The sequence below is a fragment of the Vigna unguiculata genome, chromosome 10 (genome assembly GCF_004118075.2).
Source record: "Vigna unguiculata cultivar IT97K-499-35 chromosome 10, ASM411807v1, whole genome shotgun sequence".
Lineage (NCBI taxonomy): Eukaryota > Viridiplantae > Streptophyta > Magnoliopsida > Fabales > Fabaceae > Vigna > Vigna unguiculata.
In genome coordinates, this window is record NC_040288.1 from 29,739,795 (window position 1) to 29,758,887 (window position 19,093).

Here is a 19,093-nt window from a genome sequence, read left to right on the forward strand (position 1 = left end):
ACAACCTTTCTAAAAAGTTGCAGCCTGTTTTTCATCTTACAAATGTTATCCTCATGGTCTCAATTCACACAAATTTTCATTTTGTGTTGACTATCTCAATTCACACAAATTTTCATTATGTGTTGATATTCACTACAACATACTAAGATAGTAGTCTTTTCGATACTTGATCAAACAAATATTCCAAAATTATTCTTCTTGGTAAATGACGTGTAAAGTTTTCTAACATTTTCAATATATTCAAATTCCATCCCAGCACATGGTTCCATATTATGTTTTTGGCTTAAATACTACTTTGGTCCTATTTTTGTCGAGTTTGTTCAATGTGATCCTCCTTTTTTTTTTGTTCAATAAGATCCTAATTTTTGTCAATTTGGTCATTTTTGGTAACAACATTTAAATCATTAACAAAATGTGAACATTGTAGCCACATGTCAGTTTATGGTTTATTTATTTATTTGTCTTAATTTAAAAGAAAATCATCCATGTGTCAAGTCGGCGTCGTGCCACGTGGCAATGTCACTGTCACGTGTCAGTGTTAGTGTCACATGTCAGTTTCTTATATTAAATTCAGTCTCAATTTAGATTAATTTTGTTCAATTCACTACCAATTGAGTCCCCTCCAAATTGAGAAAAAATTTAATTTTACATAAATGTTATACTTAAAAGTTTATTAAAATTGACATGTTTATTAAATATTTCTTTCATTATTTTTAAACCCACTTTAATTATATTATTAAAATATAATTATTACATTTATGTTTGATTTTTGCTACATGTAAAAATTAGGGTTAGAATTTGTTTAAAAACAATGAAGAGTTTTCTTTCTAATTTTAAACTAACTTTGACCCTACTTTTTTAACCAAGTCTAACCCTATTTTTAAACAAACTCTAATCTTATTTTTCACATGCAGCAAAAATAAAACATAAATAACAATTATATTCAAATAACATAATTAGAGTTGGTTTAAAAACAATGAAATAAATATTTAATAAACATGTGAATTTTAATAAAAATTTAAGTATAACATTTATATAAAAATAAATTTGGTTTCAATTTGGAGAGGAACTAAATTAAACAAAACTAACAAAAGGTGGGACTGAATTGAACAAAGTAATGAAAATTAGTGGCACTAACACTGACTTAACACATGACACTGTCATGTGGTACTGGCACATGACACTGTCATGTGGTACTGGCACTGTCACATGAACACTTTTTGTAAAATTAAGAGAAATTTAAAAAAAATCACAAGCTGACACATGACATATAGTGTTTACATTCTGTTAACGATGTAAACATTGTTACATAAAAATGACCAAATTGAAAAGAATTGAAACCTTATTGAACATACAAAAAAGGATCACATTGAACAAACTCGATGAAAATAGGAGTCAAAGTAGTATTTAAGCCTAAATTTTTCGCCCTTGAGAAAATACAGTAACACTTCTTCAAAAGAAGTTGTTGTATTAACATACATGACCTCTCTAATTTTGTTCAACCTTCTTACAACTTCTAGACCTAGAAGAAAAGAAAGAAATTCTAGATACAACTTACTATATTTCTTTAAAGTTTATTACTTTAAAAGACTATATATAACTCTATAAGTATTGTCAATTTTGGTTAATTTGGTTTTTTTGGATAATGATATTTAATGGAATGTGAATTGTGTATGTCACATGTCAAATTATGGTTTTATTTTTCTTAATTTAAAAAGAAAATTGTCCACGTGTCAAGTCAACATCATGTCATGTGGTAGTGTCAATGTCATTGTCATATGCCAATTTCTTATATTCAATTCAATCTCAGTTTTAGTTAATTTTGTTGAATTCAATCCAAATTTTCTTTAATTTTTTCAATTGAGTCTCCTCTAAATTGAGATCTGTAAGGCCCATTAATATTATTCTTTACCTTCCTACCCTAAACTAAAGGGTTGTCCTTGTAAGTGGGCCTAAGGGGCTGACCTAGTAAATAAAAATCTTCTTAGTTGCCCTAAGTCACATTTTTCATTCATTTCAGAGAACCTAAGACTGCAGCTGTCAACCCCTTCGCTAGGGTTTTGCTTCCACTATCACGTTGAGCTAAGAGAACTTGTGCTCCATGTAAGTATCTCTTCTAGCCGTGCTGGTTCCCTTTTACCATCTTTTCGTAATTTCGGTTAAAAGCCTTTGTTAACGTCATTTTCTGATTTTGTCCCACCCCTATTTCAGCCCATAGTTCATCCTTAGAGCTGTTGCACTCGTGGTCGTGCCGTCGAGGTCGTAGCTAAACTTTTCCAGGTACGGGGAAGTTAGAGTTTGAGTCTTGATTGTTTTATGGCTGAGATTGAGTTTGTTAGATGTTGTATGCACTATATGATTGTGTTGAATGTGTGAACTGCCATGTACTGTCTTTTGGGTGCAAGCATGTGATTGTTGCAGGTGGAACAGTGGCGGGATCTGTTAATCTCGCCCAGGCGAGACTTGTAGGAGTAAACTAAGGGTTCGCGAAACCTCGCCCAGGCAGAGGACTCTGGTTTTGAGCGAGGCCTAGTCTCGCTCAGGCGAGAGCCACTCGCCTAAGCGAGGAGGAGTGAAGGCCTGGAATGTTGCTGTGGTCTAGCCCAGGCGAGGGACGTCACTGTTGGGCGAGAATTTGTCTCGCCCATGCGAGCCAGGACTCGCCTAAGCGAGCCTGCGAGAAAGTTCCAGCCCTAGTCACGATCTCGCCTAAGCGAGAGTCTATTGCCTAAGCGAGAGTACCCCTCTCGCCTGAGCGAGGGCTCTTGACTTGAGCGAGATGCGCTGCGAGTTGGGGGACTTTGATACATTGTGAATTGTATTATTGGTTTATGATGTGTTTGTGTGATGTATGAAATCTGTGAAATGAAAGGCATGGTATGTTCTGTATTATAAATTGGATGGATGTGATTGAAGAATCTTGGCATGTGAAATCAATGAATGGGTTGGAATTAAAGGGGCATGATATTGTTATGAGATGAGACCCTATACTCATAGGGTGGAAATGACCAGTGGTATGGATTCAACATGGGATTCGAATGAGGATTCATTTTCAGGGGTTGGTACGAAATTGTAAGCATGATTAATGTTCTCTCAATGTTGATGTATGAGTTTTAGTCCGTGCCAGTGTGTAATTCCTTGGAGTCTCTAGGTGAGACCTCCAGTGTTGCACTTCAGTGATCGGGACGTAATTCCATGACCCCTATTAGTGGGTGTTCATGGTGGTGCCCCATCTGTATGGTCTAGTAAGGATTCAAGGTAAGGTTGCATCTTGACACTCTAAGGAGCCAGTTAGTCTCACTTAGAGCGGATTGACTCCTGTGGTGAGAGTAGCAGGATGCCCGAAATTCATTAAGGGTTAACCTTGTGGTGAGGGATTGATTCATTGTAACACTTGTGACACATAGCTTGGGGCTGAGCAGAGGTATTCACCACAAGTGCAAGCATCCGCTGAATCCGACCAGACTATACGTATTTGGATGAGTCGAGTCAGGGTCTAGTGTATTGTTTGTGAAGTCAGAACATGTTTGGGTGATATATATATATATATATATAAAATGTTGGATTGTGCATTGATGTGTGGCTACTTGATGAACTATTCTACTCTAGCTTACCATGTTTGTTGTCTGGTTATCTTGTATGTGGTTCTTCTTCTTGCGATGATCATCGATTAAATTGATGGGAGCAGATGGGCGAGATCCTCGTGGTCAACAAGGGAATGGTGACTCCGCTGCTTAGCCATCTGGGCTGGACTTTCCTTTTGTTTTAAGCTTTCTTTTGGGGGCCACGACCCATGTATTTGGCTACCCACTAAACTTCTATTTCTGTTTGGTTTCCCGTATCTGCTTAGTTAACGTCTTGGTATGCCTTGTTTCATCGTGAGGCGTTTTGTGGAAAACATATAAGACTGCGTTGTTATGCTATTATGTTATGACATTTCCTTTAATTTTTGCTATTAATTAAATGGGGTGTTACAAGATCAAATTTAATTTTTATATAAATGTTATACTTAAATTTTTATTAAAATTCACATGTTTATTTGACATTTCTTTCATTATTTTTAAACCAACTCTAACTATATTATCACCAGTGCAGTAAAGGCTTTTGGCCCCATATATTTTCGTTATTCTGCCTCGGTTTTAGACCCGAGGCATATTGGGATGAGGCCAAAAGCGAGTGTCTTTTGGTCTCGGTTGCAAAGGACCAGAGCCAAATCTGGAATTGAAAATCCCTAAATCTGCTATCCTGGTATACTGATTCTCGAGGGTTTAGAACCCTAAATCCAAAATGTTTCGAACTTGCTTTTGAACTCATCGCACTGTCTCTATTTGATTCTTCATACTCTGCTGCCATGGTGGAGCACGCATCTCAGGCGGGGTTTTTCTTTTTGCAGCGGCACGCGACTCGCAGTGGTGATTCTGCAGCGGCAGTGGCAGAGGTTTTTGATGGCGGTGTTGATGGTGCAGTCATGCGCGAGTCGCAGGCGATGTTCCTTCAGCGGCGCGACTCGTGGTGGTTGTCGGAGGCGCGAGGCAAATCTGGTTCGCAAGACAAAGTAACAGTGATGAGGTTGATGGCGTCGCAACAGAGGTTGTTTGCATCTTCGCTTGCAGCAGTGTCGATCTTTGTCATTGAAGTATGGCTCTGAACGCGTAACAACAACCTAGTTTCACGTCGCTGTGGCACGCGATGGTGTGACATCGCGCTGGCACCCGGTCTGGTTGCGTTTTGGGGGAGTTGCACAGAGGAGAAAAAATCAGTTCGTGATTTGGGTTCGTGCAGAGAAGATGAACAGTGCAGGGTTCGCGAATTTGGAATCCTAAATAAGGTCTATGGCCTCGGTTCCATTAATAACCGAGGCATAAAGTCGTATAGGCCTCGGTCCTATTCCACCCGAGGCCAAAGCCTCTGCTGCCAATGGCAATTTTGAAATTTTGGGGAACATTGATGAGTTATAGGCCTCAGTTGAGTGATAACCGAAGCATATAAACCCTTATAGGCTTCGGTTGGAAAGGGACCCGAGGCAAAAAAGTTCGAAAAAATTCAAAAATGTCATCGCGTCCTTATAGGCTTCGGTTCCGCAATAACCGAGGCCTATAAGGCGAGTTAAAAACGCGATTCTGCACTAATGTATTATATTTATTGTTTGATTTTTGTTAGAAGTAAAATGGTAGGGTTAGAGTTGGTATAAAAAAAACAAAGAATTTTCCTTCTAATTTTAAATTAATTTAATCCTACTTTTTTAACCAAGTCTAACTTTATTTTTAAATGTTAAGATAAATAATATTGTTATATTATAAATTTTATTTGCCAACGTAATTTTTATTATTATAATATATAACCATTTTTTAAAATGTACTTTTGAAGGTTAAAAAAATAAACAACTAGTTTATTAAGATCAATAAAATTAGTTAAAACAATAAATTTTTAATTGATAATATCATGAATTGATTTTTCTCTTTAAACTTACCGATCAAATTACACTACTAAAAAACATATACTTCTTACCGATCTTTTTTTGAAATTTTTTTCTTAAGAAATACTTGTAAATTTTGTTATGAATAATAGTTTGCAAGAATTTGTCACTAATTTTTTTTGCAAAATATTTTGCACAAAACATTTTTCGTAGAACATTTTATAAAAAAAATTTACGAATTTTATAATTTTGTAGAAAATAATCACACACAAAAGAATTATATACCAATTCAAATGCGTAAGAAAAATAGGAAAAAATAGTCTTTTCTTATAAAATTTTATAACGAAATATTAAAAGTTCTAGCAGTGCTAAATGATTTAGTGGATAGTGTTAACAAACTCTAATTTTTGATAATAGTATGCACTTAGTAATAAATAGAAGCATTTAATGGACTTTTACAATTAAGCTATTAAAACATTTTATTTTTAATATTGCGAAAAGGTACACCTAATATTTTTATTCGTAACAAACACGAAAATACGATTTCTTAAAGAATCGTTGTCTTTTCTTTGAATTTAAATTTCTACTTATTATTAGATAAATTTATTACTTCATATATAATGGAGTATATTATTATACTTCCAACATTTATTTATATTTTTATTTATTATTATTATTATATAACATTTTATCACTGAAAATGGTTATTATTTATTTGTTTAAAAATTACTATTATCAAAATTGTTTTTCTAAATAACATATGATAATTAGTCTCGTCTAGAGATGGCAAATAAATCCGTGACCGTGGGTATCACCCGAACCCGTCCCCGTTTTGACGGGGAATCCCCGCTTTGACTGGGTATGGGTATGGGTATGGGTATGGGTAATACCCGAAATTTTCAACTGGGGATGGGGATATATATATACCCGCCCAAATACCCGTCCCCGCTTAAATTACTAAACTATTTATAATTTATTAAATAATCTAAAAAATATATATAAATAAATAATATATTTACACATAAAATATAATATAATATAATATAATATAATATAGTATATATACATATAAATAAAATATACTTATATATATATATATATATATATTTACACATATACATATAATATAATATAATATAATATAATATAATATAATATACATATAATATATATACATAATAATATAATATAATATATATAATATATACGTATAAAACAAATTAATCATTTAACTAGTGAGATCTTTTATAAACAAATTTATAACATTACAAATTTATAAAAATTTAAAAGAAATATATATATATATATATATATATATATATATATATATATATATAAAAGCATAAAATATCTACGCATATACATATAATATATATACATAATAATATAATATATATTATTATATTTATATTATTATATAATATAATATAATATATACTTAAAATAAATATATATCTATAAAAATATATATATATATATATATATATATATATATATATATATATATATATATAAACATAAGATATCCACACATATAATATATATACATAATAATAATAATAATATAATATATAATATAATATAATATATATAAATAATTATATATATATATAAACATAAAATATCCACACATATAATATATATATACATAGTAATATAATATATAATATAATATAATATATATATATATATATATATATATATATATATATATAACATATTTCTCATTCTCTTTGTTTTTTGTTATACACTTTGTTTACTCTCTCAATTGTCTGGTTTGTTTTTCAAGATTTAATTTTGAAGGTAATTTTTCTTCTTCTTATTACATAATTTTTACTCTCTGTACATGGTTATGTTCAAATAGGTGTTCCTCAATTTCATTCTATGAAATAATTTTTAGGTTACACATTTGATTATCTTTATTTATTTATTTATTTTCATGAAAATGTTTGACTCTTATTTTGTAGCTCTTCTTTTTGTTACTTTGGTTATACACTTTTTTACTCTCTTTTAATTGTTTGGCTTGTTCTTTAAGGTTTAAGCAGATCTTCAAGGTACTTTTCCTTTTATCATAATCTTAATTATACATTTTTTTTCCGTTATGTTATGTTCAAATGGATATTCTCAAATTTGGGTCACACATTTAATTATCTTTACTCCTTTATGATAATTTTATTTATTATTTATTTTTTGTTTCATGATAATGTTTAATTCTCAATTTTAAGTGCTCAATTGCATAAATCCTTAATTTAATTCAAGATCAAAAGATGAAGAATCTATGTTTAAATTTGAATTATTATTAATTTAATTTTGTTATTTGTGCTATTTCGTTTAAGTGGTATAATATAAATTTTTAATAGTATAAAAATATTTGAAATATTTTTAAACTTGATTATTGGTTTTCCTTTTATATTTTGTTAAAAAAAATATTAACCTTTTTACTTTGTTTGATTTTTTTTTGTTACGTATGTTAGTTTCTAGAGAAAATGAGCACAGGAGATCAAGATTTGCAGGTACCAAGTCTACCACAGTGTTCACAACAACCAACTCCCTTTCAAAGTTCCAATAATGACAGTCAATTATAATATCTAATTAAAATATAAAATTTTAATTAAAATTTCTAGTAATATTCTAGTAATTAAAATTTTCAATTTCAATTATTATATCATATCTAATTTTTCATTTTTTTTCTATGTGTAGGTGGATCGAATGCAAATGAAACCACTGATCATTTGTAAAATTAATAAATATTTTGGTTATTATAAAATTTTAGTAATATGTAATTTTTTAGCTTTTATATAATTATTTGAATTTTATTTAGTTGTTATTTGATACTTTAATTTGAGATTTATACTATTATAATATTTTTCTTAATATTTGACATCATGAAAATAAAAAAAAGTATGTTATTTTAATATTGAATATTTTGATAGTATCATGATTCCGTTGGTGTGATTTTTAAATTTTTTTTATAAAAAATATTTAATTGATATATGGAACAATAAAAAAATGGGTATGGGTATGGGTATAAGAAAATACCCGTTACCCGGTGGGGATGGGGATGGGTCAAAAGTTGTATACCCGTTGGGTTTGGGGATGGGGATGGGGATGAATTTTTATTATGGGGATGGGGATGGGATCATGATACCCGTACCCGCCCCGCCCCGTTGCCATCCCTAGTCTCGTCTAATGGATCCTTCAAACAAATCCAGACTTTTTGGTCAACTGGAGATTATTTAGTTCGTTGTATAAACTATTTTAATTTCACATTCTTATAAATTTATATATTTCTTAATTCCCCATATATTAAATTAATAAACTATTTATGCATTAATGTTTTATTTTAATTTTAAAAAAATCAAATGTGTATTTTCATTATAATTTCAATAGTTAAGAGTTGCTACAGTTTGCCAATGATTTTTTTTTTAAAGTCACATATGATATCTATTACTCTTTCGAAGCAGTTCATCATAACTTTATTCGTAGAGAAAAAATTATTTCGAAGTTTGATAATATTTTATTTTTAGTATGATATAAAGAATTCTAATTTTGCTACTAAAATTATAGTTTTATTAATTTTATTTGAACTTCATTAATATTTTAAACACGTGTTACAGTTATTAAATAGAACGTATATTTAATTATAATAATCATGATCCAAAATCAAATGAAACTAATATGGTTGAAAAACTTATATATATGTATTTAGCATCAGTCGTTAAATAGTGTTTAGCATTGGATTTCCGTCGCTAAATAAAACTAATATGGTTGAAAAATTATAGATGCTAATTTGTTATCAGTTACGATTTTAATTAGTGTTGTCGGTTTAGCTAATCCTGATTTGTCATTAAGTTTTAAATTAATTTTTTAGTAAGGCAATATAGCATGGATGAAGTTAGAGATGTATTTTTATTTTAAAATTTATTTAATTTGATGTGAACAAGTCAATGTTAATGACAACAAATTAAAAAAAAATCACGTACAATACTTTTATATTCAACAAATATAAATAAAAAAGTAGAAAAAAAAATATAATGGATGAAAAATATAAATGTGTATAAGGGAGATAAACGTGTATCAAAGAAATGAGAATAATAGAATGAGATAAGAAGAAGAACGTAAATAAAAAAGAAGAGGAGAAGAATATAAATAAAGGAGATGCAAAAAAAAATGTAGATGGATGTATGTAGATGAAAAATATAAGTGTAGATAAAACGAAATAAACATAATACACAAGATGAGTGTGAATGAAAAATATTAGTGTGAAAAAATTTATTTGTGAATAAAGAAGAAGAGTGTGATGGAAATTATATAGTAAGTGTGAGAAAAAGAATTATGAGTGAGAAAATTTATAATCTTTAAATTATAACCATTACATTACATTAAAAGTACTCTATAGTTGATATTCAATATGAAGAGCGTACTCGAATTCCAAGTATAAAAATATATGCATCGGCTAAAAAGTATATGCGTAGACCAAGTCAACACCAACATTATTTATTTTAGATTTTTTTCTTATTAAACAAATTAACTTTATTTATTTTAGTTCTTCTTTTTCATATTTTTCGTCTGCTAACCGACGTTAACTTAAATAATTTAAATATTAAAAATTAATAAAACTAGTGCTAAGTCAATCCTAACATTATTTATTTTTAATAATTATTTTATTTTTTTTATAAATAGCGTTAACTTTATTTGTGCTAACTTAAATAAATAAAAATATTAAAAATAAATAAGGATAATGTACACCAACCTTATTTATTTTAATTATTTTTTTTTCATATTTATAGTCATTTTAATCAACTCTAATGAAAAAATTTATTTGATAAAAATTTTAAAAAATAATTTTGTTTTATTATTATAATTAAAATTATTATATTAGTATTATAATTTTTTCTTGTAATGTTAAAAGAAAAATATAATAATGTTACGATATTTATTTATGGAATAACATATAGATATTTAAGAAATAATAAATATTCTAATTAAGGAAATAAATCTCCTATACATCAGAAACAAATCTGCCAATTATTATAATTAAAATTATTATATTAATATTAATTTTTTTCTTGTTAAAACAAAATATAATAATGTCACGAGATATATTTATGGAATAATTTATAGATATTTAAAAAATAATTAAGAAAATAAATCTCCTTAAAAGAACCTAAATCAGAAACAAATACACCAATTATTATAATTAAATAATTATATTAATATTATAATTTTTTCTTTTAGTGTTAAAAATAAAATTTAATAATGTCACGAGATATAATTGTGGAATAACATATAAATATTTAAGAAAAAATAAATATCCTAATTAAGAAAATAAATCTCCTTATCAGAAAATCCTAAATTAGAAATAAATCTGCCAAATAATTCCTAATCCCAATCATTTAATTTTACACATTTCAAATAATACTATATTTATTATACTATTTTCCATATATTTTGACAAATATTTTTTTTATTATGAAACCCTAAATCTATTTTCTCTTTACTTTCTATAATTTTTCCACTTCTCATTTTTGCCCTTTCTTCAGTTGTAAGAGAAGTTAGAGAAAAACATTTTGAACACAAAATTGGTAAAACAAAAAGAAAAAGGTGGCAAAAATGGAAAGAAACAATGGGGGACACTAGCCATTCAGATTTACATATTGAAATAAAAAAAGGACAAGAGTTATGAAAAGTTCCTCGGTTGAACCAATACGGGAGGCAATGGCATTCTTGATTTTTGGTTCATGTTTCACTTTACATATCCCCATTTATGAGTCTATTATGCCATTTTCCATTCTTAATCTCTTTGTATATATATCTCTGAAGAAGGATCTGTGTTTCTTCTCTTTCCCTCTCTTGGGACCCAACAAATTGACATGTGAGAAGGAAGGGACAAAAGAGAAGAGGCCACCATATCTACATCTTCTCTCATCACTTCTTTCACCCCCTACATCTCCATCTTCTTCAACAAAACTCCTTCTTTTCCCTCAAGTTCTTGCATTTAATGCACATTTATTTCCTTCTTACTACAAATACTTCTCCTACCTCCCTACATTTTCCACACCCCACAACCAAGTTTTTCACACCACATCCATCCATGTCAACTGCATCATATCTTCTCCTCTTCTTCCTCTGCATTTCATTGCATGCATCTTATGCTCGCCATCTTAATAATATCAAGCTCCAACAAAAATCACACTTCTCCATCAAGGTCTGTTACTAGTATTATTCTTATCATTTTTTTTTTTACTGACATAGAAAACTTACATGGTACTTTCAGAAGTTTGGTACGTCCTTCAATTATTGGCCTTAAGAACAACTACACCAAAACTCTTATCATATATAGTACTAGCTGAATGCAGAGAAATTCTATGTTTCTGATACAATAATGTTTTCCTTTGTCTGTTTTCATGTGTCTCAGTGTTTGGTTTTTGGCTTTGTGCAGCTTAATGAAGGTCCCAACAAGACGGAGACTCGGTTGGTCGGTGATTCTGAGAAGCCAAGGAACCGAAGAAGCACAACAAACCATAGGGTGCAGCAAGCAGTTAAAAACGGTTCAGGTGCTTTAAAAAAGTCTCTTGTTTCAGTTTCTTGGCGTGTGCCTCACAACAACAACAACAACAACAACAAGAAACCTCGTCAGAAACATCCTGGTTTTGACTTGGACTATTCTCCACCCAAGACACACCCTCCTCATCACAACTGAGCCACAATAAATGGAAGAATAATGTGAAGCCCTGACCAACATTGAAGAGAAAAATATTCAGCATGGAAGACAGGGTCACATTATAGTTGAAATCTATAGCATATATGTATCACTGCAGAAACTTAATAACTGTTATGTGCTATGACTTTAAGGTACACTGAGTGTTCCCTTTTCCTTTCTTTCTAATTTTATAAATATGAAATGTACATCAGACATATTTCTTGCTACATGCATATATATATAGATATATATATATATATCTCCTGTGTCAGGTGTATATATATATATTTAGAATTTCAGATTTCATATATTATTATAAGAAGAATTACTCATGACTATACTTTATATATCCTTCTAGGTGTGATCATTGACTATTAGCACCATTATATCCTATCTATAACTCCTCTTACCGTTGTAATGAAGAGTTATTCTCTCTCTTTATTTGTCTCTGAGATATGCTGATATAGTATGCATATATAACATGGTTTTGTAAAAGGGTCCACCACCATGAATGTAACTTATAAGTTTCTTGATTACCCTTTATTATGATTATAGTTGTGGTCGCCTGCAATTTTTGTATAATATATGTAAGGTTGGTGATTCAACTTCATCATATTCTCTTTGTTTTTTCTTCTTACAGTTACTAATGATTTTGATGCAGTATAATATGGTGATATCGGAAATGATACTGATATTTAAGTGGTTAATACAATATCAGATCTTCTTTTCTTTTTTGAAGAAAAAAAAAAAAAAAAAATATATATATATATATATATATATATATATATATATATATATATAACACTTGAACTTGAAAAGTCAACAAATGCATTGATTTCTCCATGGTCCAAGAAGTTGGATGAAGAGGTTCTGATAAAATGCTATTTCACTTCACATCAACCTTTTCATAGACTCTAAAGGTGTTTGTATTTTTACATTTGCCCTTTTTAAAACACAATCATGTTTTAATTATAGAGCATTAATTCTTTTTACCCATTCTTTTATGATTAATTAAACATATCATGTGTTCATATTTGTAGAAATAGTTCATTTACCAAAAAATTTTGTACTCGACATATATACAAAACTAGTAGCATAAAAAAGAGCCCTAAAACTAAAAGAAAATTAACTTAATTGCCTTGATATCATTCTTCATTAATACGTAAGTGTTCAACATGTTCCTTAGATCTTCATATATAGTTTGAAATCTTGTAATATATGTATTCATTTTTTCCTTCTTTTATTTTTCATACAATTGATGCATTGAAAGTTACAATGTGGTACGTACTTACATCATTGTCATGTGATGTGGTTGCAATTTTTTTCTTCATCTTATAAAATGAAACAAGTAACTGCAAGTTGATTCTAAGAAGTTGGTAGTTGGTGTTCTTAAATGAGGGAAAACGAAAGCAATAGCAACTGGTCCAACAAATCTTCCTTCCCACATGGTTTTTATATTTTTTCCCACTTTTTTTTCTCTTTGTCCCTTTCTTATTTTGCCTTATAAACACATTACGTTTCTCTGTGTGTGTGTATATTTACAAATATATATTCTATGAACAGTGAGATAAGAAAAAGAAGAAAAAAAAAATTATCCCAAACCAAAATATTCTATGATATAGCATTCATTGATTTTGTTTAAAGTTTATTACTTAAAAAGGCTATATAACTCTACAAGCATTAAATTAAATATTTATGTAACTGTACCATAGTAAGAATGTATTGGGATTGGAACCTAACAAAACAAGAACCAACAGCAATGAATAATTTATGTAACTGAAATCTTTAATTTTCATGAATCATGACATGACATGACACTTTCATATTATAAACTAACTAAAAATTATTTTATGGATTATCAAATTAAAAGGTTTTTAATTAATTATAATTTATATTAGAGTAATAATATTTTAGAATATTTAAATAAAAAATCAATTTTTAATCTATTCTTTGGACAAACGGACATGTGGGTCAAAATTTATGAGATTTACAAAGTTATAGTTAATTACACGAATTTTCGACATAAAAAAAATGTATTTTCATACATACGTATAACTCAATATTTATAAGCCAATTGGTCCCATAGCAATACAAATTAGAGGAACGAAATTGTCTTCATTGAGGTCCTTTTAAATAAATGAAAAAAAATATTTAGTTATAAAAAAAATCCTAAAATAAAATATGTTTCCAAAAGTAAAGAATGTATTCATATTTTTTGTTTGACTGACAAAAAACAAAAAATAAATAAAAGAGACAAGTAATTGAACCTAAATTAATAAAAAAATATCAGTGGGGTACACGAAAGTGGCATTCATGACTTTGTAACCCTGCATATGCATGAACTTTTCAATGGAACAACACTTTATTTTGACCAGTCTATTTAATATTTAAATAATGTATAATAAAAGTTTCAGAAGAATTTAACTCTTTTTTATTTATTTAAAGATTATTCATTTACAAAAAAAAAAATTATCCTCCTTTTGGAATTACAATTTACTCCTTTTAGAAATTAATCAGTCGAAATTGATTCTATTTAATATTAACATTTTTTTAAGAACATTTTTCTCTCTCTACGACATATAATGTTATCAATCTCTATTATAAACTTTCAGTAAAAATATAAAACAAAAAAAAAAATGTTAGAGTAAAGCTCCAAACTTAGTAAACAAGGATTAAGGGGTTCTAAAACTCTATTTCATCTTACAAAGTTTTTAAATTCAGAAACGTTTTATTTCTCAAAACGTATATTTTCTTTTCGGAAATCAATATTGTTCAAGTTAATAAACAAGATTATTATAAATAATAGCAAAATTTCTCTTTTCATTAAAGACATTAACATGTGGTTGACTTAAGTAAAATTGGATATTACATTTCTTTAAGTAAAGTTTGTATATATATATATCACGAATTAAAAAAGCATGATTAGAAAGATGATTATACTAGAAACAATAAATAAAATATTTTGATAAAGATTAGTGAATGATGAAATCGAAACATACTAGGTAAAAAGTAAGAAAAATGTAACACTAACTTGTGCATGAAAACAAGGTTGTAACAAAATAGAAGTTGTTTGTTTATTGGTTTAGTGCAAAGTAACCAAAGCCAGGGTGTTCTGCACCAAACAAGGGACACGAGATGCAGCAGTTCCAAGTATGTCTCCTATGGAAGCTGATATTCAACTTTGATGGAATATATAATCTCAATAAAGACAAATTTTGGGATTGAGAAAAGGGAAACTAAAACCAGTTTCTTAGAAGTGGCACAAGCAACAACACACATTCTATTCTAGTATTTTTCAAGAAGGCAACAACAACAAGAAGGCACATTAATTCCCAACAATGTTATGGAAAATTGCAGAACTTGCTCACTAAACTATGTTGTTAATATGCCACCAGACAACCCTTTGAAGTGTTCTTGTCTCTCTCAACCTCATGGCTATTCCTAGCTCACTTTCATTCATACATGTTTGATGAATCCCTAGGACAAATCCCGTCTCATATACTTCAATATTCTCTCTCATGTGCGTCCCATTTTTCTGCCTCTCAATATGAACACAACATACAACAACCCCTTTATGTGCATGTCTCTTCTTTCATAGATTACATGTTTAATACCTCATATTACGTGTCTCTTCTTTTAGGATGCATTAAAAAATTTTGGGAATACAAATGTCAGTTTAAGTCTCTCACATTGATAATCTTACACTGAATAAAGATTAAAAAGTTAAACATCTTGTAAGAAAGAAAATTCAGCTTTAAAACTTTGGAATGGATTGAAAATGATGTCAAATTTTTTGTATAAGTTGATTCAAGTTTTATTTGTATTTCTTGGATAAATCTGTCTTCAAAATACCCATGAAATAATATTTTATGTCAAAAGGTTAATTTTTTAAATAGATTTAAATATATTATTAGAAGACTGGTCTTTAACTATATATATAAAAAAGTACTAGCCAACTATGTTGTTTTGGTAACCAAGTGTTGATATATGCATGAGGTCAATAGAAAACCTGAATATACATATGGGGAATATAATTAATACAAACACAATTTTATTGCTTGCGAAAAGATACTCAACTTATGTGGAAGGTAGATAAGTGATATCCAATAAGAATCTTTAGCACTTCTTAAATATCGGTAAGAGTTGTCACTCTTAAAAGGTTATCATTATTATCAAACAAGAAAAAATATCACATTAATAACCAATTTTAGTGACAAAATAAAAAATTATTAATTATTAAAATAGTCATTGTTATGAATAAAAATTATAATTGGTCTCTAAAATTTAACTATCAAAGTTTTGGCTATCAAAAAAATTAGTTTATAAATTGGTCACTAAACATTAGCTACCAAATAAATTAGTTTCTAAATTAGTCTCTAGTTAATTAGTGACTAATTTAGTAACCGATTATAATTTTTTATTTATAATAGTGACTATTTTAGTAACTAATAACTTTTTATTTTAAATTGATATCTAAATTCATGTTAACTATTTTTCATGTTATTTAATAAATAAATATTTATGTCAATTTCGAGTTAGTGTTGATTAAAATGACATTCTAAAGTTGTCTTAGTGTTGGATGTAATAGTTGGCTAAACTGACTTTACGACAACATAAACTATTTTTAACATTTTAATAAGTAATAAAAATATTTATTTTAGTGTTAGACTATTGCTTCTGAGGCTAACTAAAATTATTTAATTAAAAAATTTAAAAATTAATCATGACTTAGTGTTAGTTAAGTTGACTCTACAAGTGTTTGTCTTTAAAAGTCAACTCTATAACTTAATTAGTTTTTATGCTTTGTGGAGTCTTTTATTTATGGGATGCAAGATCAAAGATAACTTTTATTTAGCGTGGACTTTTCTTTATTTGCATTAGCATGTGACTGACTCTATGTGTTTTTCTTATGATAAATAATCACTACCATATTTGTATTTATACATTGCTTTGTAAATGGATCAGTACATGAGTAACTTATCTAGAGATTGGTTTGAGGATAAATTCATTGATAAATTGGTTTGCAAGTATAAATTTCACAAATTAGTATATAGATAAGGATGATAAAAAAGTAGGATAGGAACAAGATTGACTATATCATCCCAACTCTCAAATTAAAAGTTCACCTATCTCAGATTCAACGAGTACAAAAGTTTTCCCTCATCTTCATCTCATTGGGAGGAATAAGTATACACATACTCGTGCTCATACCATATTTTTATTGTTTCAAATTTTTAATTAAATATTTTTTTATAAAAATAAAATCTACAATGAAGAAAATATGATGTTATTAAGTATTCAATGTAAACAGAATACACATCTTCATTTTATAAATATCATATAAAAATAAATTATCATTATATAAATATCATATAAACAAAGAAATTATAATTGTATAAGACTACGAGGACTGCGATAAAGACACACACATGTACACACGCACGCACACACCTACACACGCGCACATGCACACGCGCACACGCACACACACACACACACGTGCATGCGCACACACACACATAACTATCTTCACAACACATAAATCAAGGATTTTTGTCAAGTTAAATGTACCAGGTTCAGAATCAAATTATAGCACTATAACTAAAGCTAAAAATCAATGTTGCACATAGAGAAAGAACAATGCCATTGGCTTGGAAAATATTTCAGCATAATAGGAACACCAACACTACCATAGGCTTGGAAAATCTCTTAAATCAACCATCAAGTTAAAACATTGCACTTATGATTAATAGGTCTTTTGCAAGGCCTATAACACTACAAAAATATGTAATTTTATAACACTAATTAGTATGGATTTAATAATTGGGGTTATAATAACCTCAATTAAGAAATAAATATAGTGGAGGTTTTAAAAACCTTTCCTAAGTGCCAAGGGTTTTTAAAGAAACCCAGATAAAATTTAGATCCCACCTTAGTTCTTTTCATTTTCTTTTTTTTTTTTTGTAATTTTTAAAATTTGTAATTAAAGTATTCAGACTTTCTCTTGTTCTTTCTCGGGATGTTAGGAGGAAGAAGAAGAAGCTTTTGCATGCCTCCACCGTTCTCCCTCTGAGTTTGAAGTTCAAGGTAATAATGTTATCCCTGCATCCAATTTTGTCTTTCTACTTTTAATCGTTCTTTCTCTTATTTCATCTATCTATTTTCAATTTCGATTTCCTTTTTGTTTTTGTTTCTTTGCTTCACTGCATTCGATTTTGTTTCCCTACATCACTATGTTCAATTTTGTTTCACTACGTTCGCTTTCAATTTCGTTTTCCTCTTTCAATTTCATCTTTCTTACTCATGCCCTAACTCATGTCCTATTTGATTTTGTTTGCTCTATTATGGGGTTGTTGTGAAGATTGCATCAATAAGAGTATACTATGCACAAAACTCTGAGTATAATGGAATGATCTAGTTAAGTTCTGCCACTCTTTGAGTTGGTTTTCTTCTGATAATCCAGCTCCACATGTTTCTTCACAAGACATTCAATTAGCTACATTAAGTACATGACCATCATATTTTGTATCACAAACTTTTTTATCTCTAGCTTCTGATTTCATTAGGGACTAAATATGAAACCACCACACTATTAATTGTCAAACAAAAGATAACTTGTTATATGTTTTTTTTTTCACCTTGAATATTGTTGTACTTGTATTTTCTTCTAATAAGAAATTAGAGACAAATCTCATGGAGCTAGATTGTTGTCCTTCCCCATACTTAATAAGATTTTGCAGAAATCATAGCTTTAGACAAAAAATAAAACTTAAACAATTCATTCAAGAGTCAATAAAGACTCAATAAGAGTTTGGTAGTAAGTACTGCCAAATTTTATATCCTTCTAGGAAAGAAGTATGCAATATATGTTTCACTAATATGTTTTTTTTATAGAGTTGCAAGTGTCATATGATCCATATTATTGGGATAAGCTTTGTTTTTTATTGTTGTTGTTGCTACAATTATAAAATATT

The 19,093-nt window shown here is 28.9% G+C and overlaps 1 protein-coding gene across 1 annotated transcript; it reads left to right on the plus strand.

The window, feature by feature from the left end:
- Positions 1 to 11,272: 11,272 nt before the first annotated feature.
- LOC114167539 lies at positions 11,273 to 12,345 on the plus strand. Its single transcript, XM_028052642.1, has 2 exons — positions 11,273 to 11,624; positions 11,859 to 12,345. The coding sequence occupies exons 1-2, from the start codon at positions 11,418 to 11,420 to the stop codon at positions 12,117 to 12,119; spliced, it is 468 nt and encodes a 155-aa protein (XP_027908443.1). The 5' UTR covers positions 11,273 to 11,417; the 3' UTR covers positions 12,120 to 12,345.
- Positions 12,346 to 19,093: the final 6,748 nt, after the last annotated feature.

Excerpts from the sequence above, each read along its gene's own strand:
- LOC114167539 (XM_028052642.1), top strand. The coding sequence starts at position 11,418 with ATGCACATTTATTTCCTTCTTACTACAAATACTTCTCCTACCTCCCTA. Across the intron at positions 11,625-11,858 it reads AATCACACTTCTCCATCAAG|CTTAATGAAGGTCCCAACAA; the intron begins GTCTGTTACTAG and ends GGCTTTGTGCAG.